General features: G+C 32.6%; 1 protein-coding gene across 1 annotated transcript in view; it reads right to left on the reverse strand.

The window, feature by feature from the left end:
* LOC111632509 (V-type proton ATPase subunit G-like) overlaps positions 1 to 3,672 on the reverse strand; it is a 53,700-nt gene extending 50,028 nt beyond the window's left edge. Inside the window, exon 1 of the mRNA XM_023376940.1 lies at positions 3,454 to 3,672. Within this exon, the coding sequence (XP_023232708.1) occupies positions 3,454 to 3,535 (82 nt within the window). The 5' untranslated portion in view covers positions 3,536 to 3,672. The remainder of the gene's footprint in view (positions 1 to 3,453) is intronic.
* Between the last annotated feature and the right edge of the window lie 2,645 nt (positions 3,673 to 6,317).

A 6,317-nucleotide genomic window follows, 5' to 3' on the forward strand; every position in this document is an offset into this window, starting at 1 on the left:
AAAATCGCATCTAAAATAGTACAGTAGAAGCCATTCTTCCGGTTAAGCTTAATCCTCTCCCTCTCCCCCCGCGGGAGAATTTAGAAAAATCCCTTCTTAGTGTCCATTCTCATGGCATACCCTACTAAAACGCATACAATACGAATACGAAATAACAAATTCGAATTTAAAACGGTTCGAACATTTTTAAAATCGAAATGGATAAAAATATTTATAACAATGTCTGAAATGTTATTAATTTAATACACCTAAGTACTCGATGAAGACTAAATCCACTCCCTCTCCCCCCACGGGGGAATTTTGAAAAATCCCTTCTTAGTGTGCATTGCCATGGCATACCCTACTAAAACACAGATAAAAACAAAAAATCACATCTAAAATAGTACAGTAGAAGCCGTTGTTCCGGTTAAGCCTTAATGCTCTCGCTCTTCCCCCCACGGGGGAATTTCGAAAAATCCCTTCTTAGTGAGCGTTTCCATGACATACCCTAACTGTCTACCAAATTTCACCTCTTTAGGTTAAGCAGTCTGCTCTGGGAGATGATGAATCAGTGAGTGAGTCAGTCAGTCAATCAGGACAAGCAATTTTATATATTTAGATGTATAAATATTTATATATTGCACTTTAAATGAATTTATCACAGCCAAACCTGCAAACAACACCCACTGAACATAAATGTTTATTGTTGGGAAGAGAGCTGAAAATTGCACAGGTTATATAAATGAAGAGAAAATTAATTTATTTCAGACACCATAGAAAAAAAATCACAAAAATGAAACTTTTTGTACAAAAATCCCCCTTTAATTAATTAATGTGCAAAGAATTCATAAAAACACACACAGATTGATCTTTTACAGATTGATTGTAGGCAATGACCAATATTAGAAAATAGAAAATGTCCTCTGCTGGCAGTGATAATTAAAAAATTTCTTCAAATTATTCTTAATTAAAAAACCCTAAAATGTGATTCTTGGTGTCAAAATTTTTTAATAATCACTGCTGGCAGAGACTGCAGTTTCTTCTTTGCATATTTTAATGTACGTTATAGCCTACAATAAACAATCAATTTATATCTGTATTTTGAAGAGTTCTCTGAAAGCTTGAAAAAAACTTTTGTATCAACTTTTTTTGTGATTGTCTACATTAATGATTATTTCTTTAATGTTTTTCGATAAAAATTTATTTTTTTCATTTACAGCTAAATTTAACCAGTAACCATGTAAAATGCCAGTAGCCAAGTCAGCCATCTTATCAATAATAACTAATTATGTTCAATACATTTTTTTTTTCTACATGTCATTTTGAGGACAGTGGCCATTGTTGAAAAGATAAAAATAGGATTTTTAATCACATACTCTTTAATTACGATATCTTCATAAAAGCTTTTGGAATAAAAAAAAATTCAAACGAGCATTCAAACAATTAAAAACCACATTGCGCCTGCACATTTTTAGTTTTATTATTATTTTTAGCCAGGACCATTGTTGAGAGTAATTGTTGTTTAGAAATTATTTTATATTCATTTTGTTTAAGAAGAAATGTTCCTGAAAAATGTCCATTTAAAGGTGGCAGTTATTTCAGGTTTGACTGTGTTGTTATTTTTTCACTCACGATGAAAATAATAAAATGTAAATGAACAATGTATCACTACAATGATGTTTGTCGTCAGAATAGACAATTTTCTTCAAAGATGTTGACATATATACAATGATTCTAATCATACTACTGTAATATTTTTACCAATTTTGCAACAGTATCATCATGATAATATATACATATATTGTCATCAATACTGGCTTAAATAATTACCTAATATGCCTTTGTTGATATAAGCAACTATCTTGTATTATTTGAATATACAAACGCCTAGAAGAACAAATTACGTACATTTTTATTTCCAAAAACTTTTTCTACTACCAATAGATATTTCATAGTATAAAAAAAAGTAAAACTTGAGGTAATAAAACATATGCTTAAAAACAAGAATAAATTGATATTAAACTAATACTTCAGATAAAAATTTTTAATTATTATTATTAATACAAATAACCATGATTCACTATACAGTACATATACAATATAATGTGTACATATAGTGTTTGTTTGTTTTATTAAGTTATGGCAATGCAACACTTGGGCGATCTGCCTAGGGAGATTCCTTCCGGCCCCTATTTGGGCATTAGAGACATGGAGAAAAGCCGGAAAACTCCACGCGGCCGGCCCATTCCGGCCAGGTGCAAACCCACGACCGAACTCCCAGCGTTTGGGGAACGGAACCGCTCGGCCACTGGCTAACCATACATACAGCAAATCATATCTATATACATACACATAAAAATATTTACAGTATATACATACATCATACACGGGCATATTATATATAGTGAAATATGTTTCTGGTTATGTAAATTATCAAAAAAACACGAACATTACAAAATTTCAGATTTTATAATATACAGTAAGACCCTGCTTAACGTAGGGGATGCATTCCTAGACAACAAAATGCTAAGAGTAATAGCGTTAAACGAAGTCATTTTAACATAGAGTAAATAGGGATAGGGAAACATGCCACCAAAAAGAAACAAATTTTACTCTAATTTTAAGTTATTTTTATATTAATTTGTATAATAATATGCCTGGTTTCACTTTTGCACTCCTTTTAAAATCTGAATCATTCGCTACAATTTGATCAACAATTTCAGTTATCTTACCAAACTTCTACTAGGGAAATCTGTAGAGAAATTTTTTGAGTGCTTTGTTTTCAGAATCTCTATTTTCCAGTTCCACACGAATTCCACGTTCTGCCAGTTCTCGAAGGTGGTCGTCGCTCTCGCCAGAAACATGCCGTAACTCCTTGATATCCCTCTCGTCTACATCTCCTAGTCCCGCCGTATAGATTAGATCGAGTTCGGTCAACCTAACGATACGACGACAAACTCTTCTCGTGGAGAATTCTCGGATGCCTTCGGCCGTAACTTCTTCCACACTTCATTCGTGCACTTATCAGTTAATTCTTGCCAAGCCAAGTCGATATTGCCTACGGCATCCACGACGTTATATTTTTTCCAAAATTGCACCAAACAAACACAGATTTAAAGAAAGTATGCCTTTTTGTCACCTTTGGCCGATTGGTTTGTGTTCGCAAATAATCGCATTATATACGAATCGATAAAATGCCGAGATAATTTAAATCGGCGTAAATTTTTAGCTTCTTTTTAGGCTTCGAGCAGACCGCGTTATATCGAATCAGCGTTAAGCGAGGCAGCGCTAAGCGGGGTCTTACTGTATTTATATTACAAAATATAATTGTGTATATATTTTCAATTGTAAATACAGTATTTAAATGCAGTTAAATTATACTTTTCTTTAATTAGTTGCGATGGTTGTGATCTTATGCATCCATCTTACATTTATTAATAATTTATACTTAAATAAACGTAAAAAAAGACTTACGTTTTCTTGCTTCGGCCACTTTTTCTGCAGCTCTCTTTTCGGCTGCTAATAGCTGCTGAATGCCTTGAGTTTGACTAGCCATTATATTATTATCGAGGATATCGTAAAACTAGGCGTAAATCTTATATAAATACTTTACAATTTTTAGAAGATGTAAACGATTCAGACCTACACTTCGGTTAACCAAGTCAGGTGATTTGCGATCCGAACAGCGACGCCTACCGGATTTGTAAATTTATTGATTCATCAGCTACATTTAAATAATTTAATTTATTTTAAGATTTACTTTTATTAAAAGATTTTTTATTTCATTTTTAATTTATTTATTATTAAGTTAATAAAAAATATTTTAAAGTTTGATAAACTTGTGACTTTTTAAAACTTTTCTTTTAGTCCTAAGGACACAAAATTCTTCTTACACTCGAAAGGTGAGTACCAGTTGCCAGCGGTTTCGTTCCCTAAACACTGGGAGTTCGGTCGTGAGTTTGCGCCTTGCCAGGATGGGCTGGCCGCGTGGCGTTTTCCTGGTTTTCTCCACGTCTGTAATTCCTGAATAGGGGTCAGTTACCCTTAAAAGACCTCCCGGAAGGCGTTATTCGCGCGCGTTACGTCCACCGGAATATCCAATTACCAATATTAGCCAGTGAGCTTACACATTCCACGGGGAGAAATAGCCAAAGAAGCCGATGCCCAACTTGCTACTAAACAAACAAACCCGAAAGGTTTTTAAAGTGGCAATCTGTTGTTCTGGGAAACCCGGGATCAAATCTGTACGAATAAAAAAACTCCAGGAATTTTTCAGTTTTGGAGTGCTCCATCTGGATATGAAGCCATTGGGCCCCATCTCTCACCACACCCCATTCATTGTGGCCTGACCAAACTCATAATAGGCTTGTTAAAAAAAGGCAATCTTAGTATCCACAGGTTGAAAAGATTATGCCAGTCCACCATTGATTCGATCCCTGACCCACCCGAGAAGGTCGGATCTGTTATTGACAGGAAAGTTAACAAAATCTTAGATAATGCAAAAACCACATTTTCATTGAGTATACCGACCTCCTCATACGCAGGTGTTGCTGCTAGGGCTAACACAACAAACACGAAAATCTATATATATATATGTTATGGACAAAGTGATTAATCGGGCATTATTCATAATGCTCGGTCATTATGAATAATGACAAAAGAGGATGCGCAGTGTGATAAATATTCATTAATTTATCAAATTGACCGGTCGTTATGAATACTGCTATCACCTAGTCGGGCAAAGTGATAATAATACGTTGAAAAGTGATTATCTGACTTACGCTAGCCAATTGGCACTCTGAGTTGCTGATTGTATTGTGTTGATTGCGTATTGCGTTTAGTACTGAATTTTAAATTGTGCGACATTTTAATTTGATTAAAAAAACTCCATTTATTTCATTTAGAAATATTTATTTTTTGTGAATTATTTCAAAGTATTTAAAAAAACATATAATCTTTTAAAACTAAGCTATTACTATAACTAATAAAACTAATNTGATATTTTGTATATCTTAAAAATAATTAATTCTGTCCCAGGATTTCCTGGGATTCCAGGAAACAGTTCACTTTCATCCCAGAATCCCAGGACAAGCAAAAGACCGGGAAATGAGAAATCCTAATATTTATATATCAAAAGAATCTGTATTCTAAGATTTGCATCAGGTCTTATAGATGTTCCAAAATTGAAATGCAAGACAGAACTAATGCAGATCATATATACAGATCAAAAATACTTGTATTTTATAAGATCTACATCAGTTCTGTTTTGCATTTCAATTTGGAACACCTATAAGACCTGATGCAAATCTTATTTATAGATCAAAAACATTTGTTATATTTTTTCTTATATTAAAGTTTGTTGCTGGACATATTTAAGGTTCTCTTGTGTGTTGTGTCATATGTATCTTTTATGATGACCTTAAGTTTTCTTGGCTTAGATTGCATTCATTAACTTCTAAGAAAATTCAGATTCAGTTTTGTTTCATGTTAGAGCATATTTATTGGACTGCAATTTTCAAATTTCAGATCTACACATTCCCACTGTTATCCATCCATCCTTCATTAATCTCAAGACAGAGCCAAATAGATGAAAATTGAAGTTGGATATGGAAAGCTTAAGACCAAAGCCTTGATTAACTATATATACAAATTTCCAGCATAAGCCATAAGTCACATGACTTTTTCAATTAAAATATGATTAAAACTTGCAGCCAATGTCAATAATATACATTTGATTTTTATTTACAATTTTATATTTCAGACTTGTGTTTGCAAAAATTTACAAAGACTTATTTGGATTAATATCCAATAATTAAAAATGTATATATTTAATATGAAATAATTACATAGAAACCAAACTCTTTCCACATTACTTGTACTTAATATCATTATCCTAGATATACATATAAAATGATCTAAAATTCTCATTTTGAAATAAAATTTGATAAATTAACTTCAAATTTCTGACTTCAAAATGCTGCCAAACACTTCTACTGTATGCCAAATAAAACTTTCTTTATGTTTTATAATTACATTACAATTAAGTGTATAATAAATTCTGATTTGGCATTTTTCACATCTTTCTATCAAACTTAAAAATTATTTATTAACTAGCTGCAAGGACCTGCTTCGCTGGGTTTTTATTTGTATGTAATATAGTTTTTTTTATATATATAAAAGACTGTTTTTCTAAGTAATCTAGAATCTAGCTGCAAGGACCCGCTTCGCTGGGCAAAAAGTAACGATAGTGAAGATTAAGATAATTACTTTATAGCTAATCTTACCCGTTTTCACAGAATGCAAGAATTAGGTCCCCCGTTTCCAGACTAATTAGAGAA

The sequence above is a fragment of the Centruroides sculpturatus genome, unplaced genomic scaffold (assembly GCF_000671375.1).
Source record: "Centruroides sculpturatus isolate CEXI.00-Female unplaced genomic scaffold, Cexi_2.0 scaffold612, whole genome shotgun sequence".
In the NCBI taxonomy this organism is placed as follows: Eukaryota; Metazoa; Arthropoda; class Arachnida; order Scorpiones; family Buthidae; genus Centruroides; species Centruroides sculpturatus.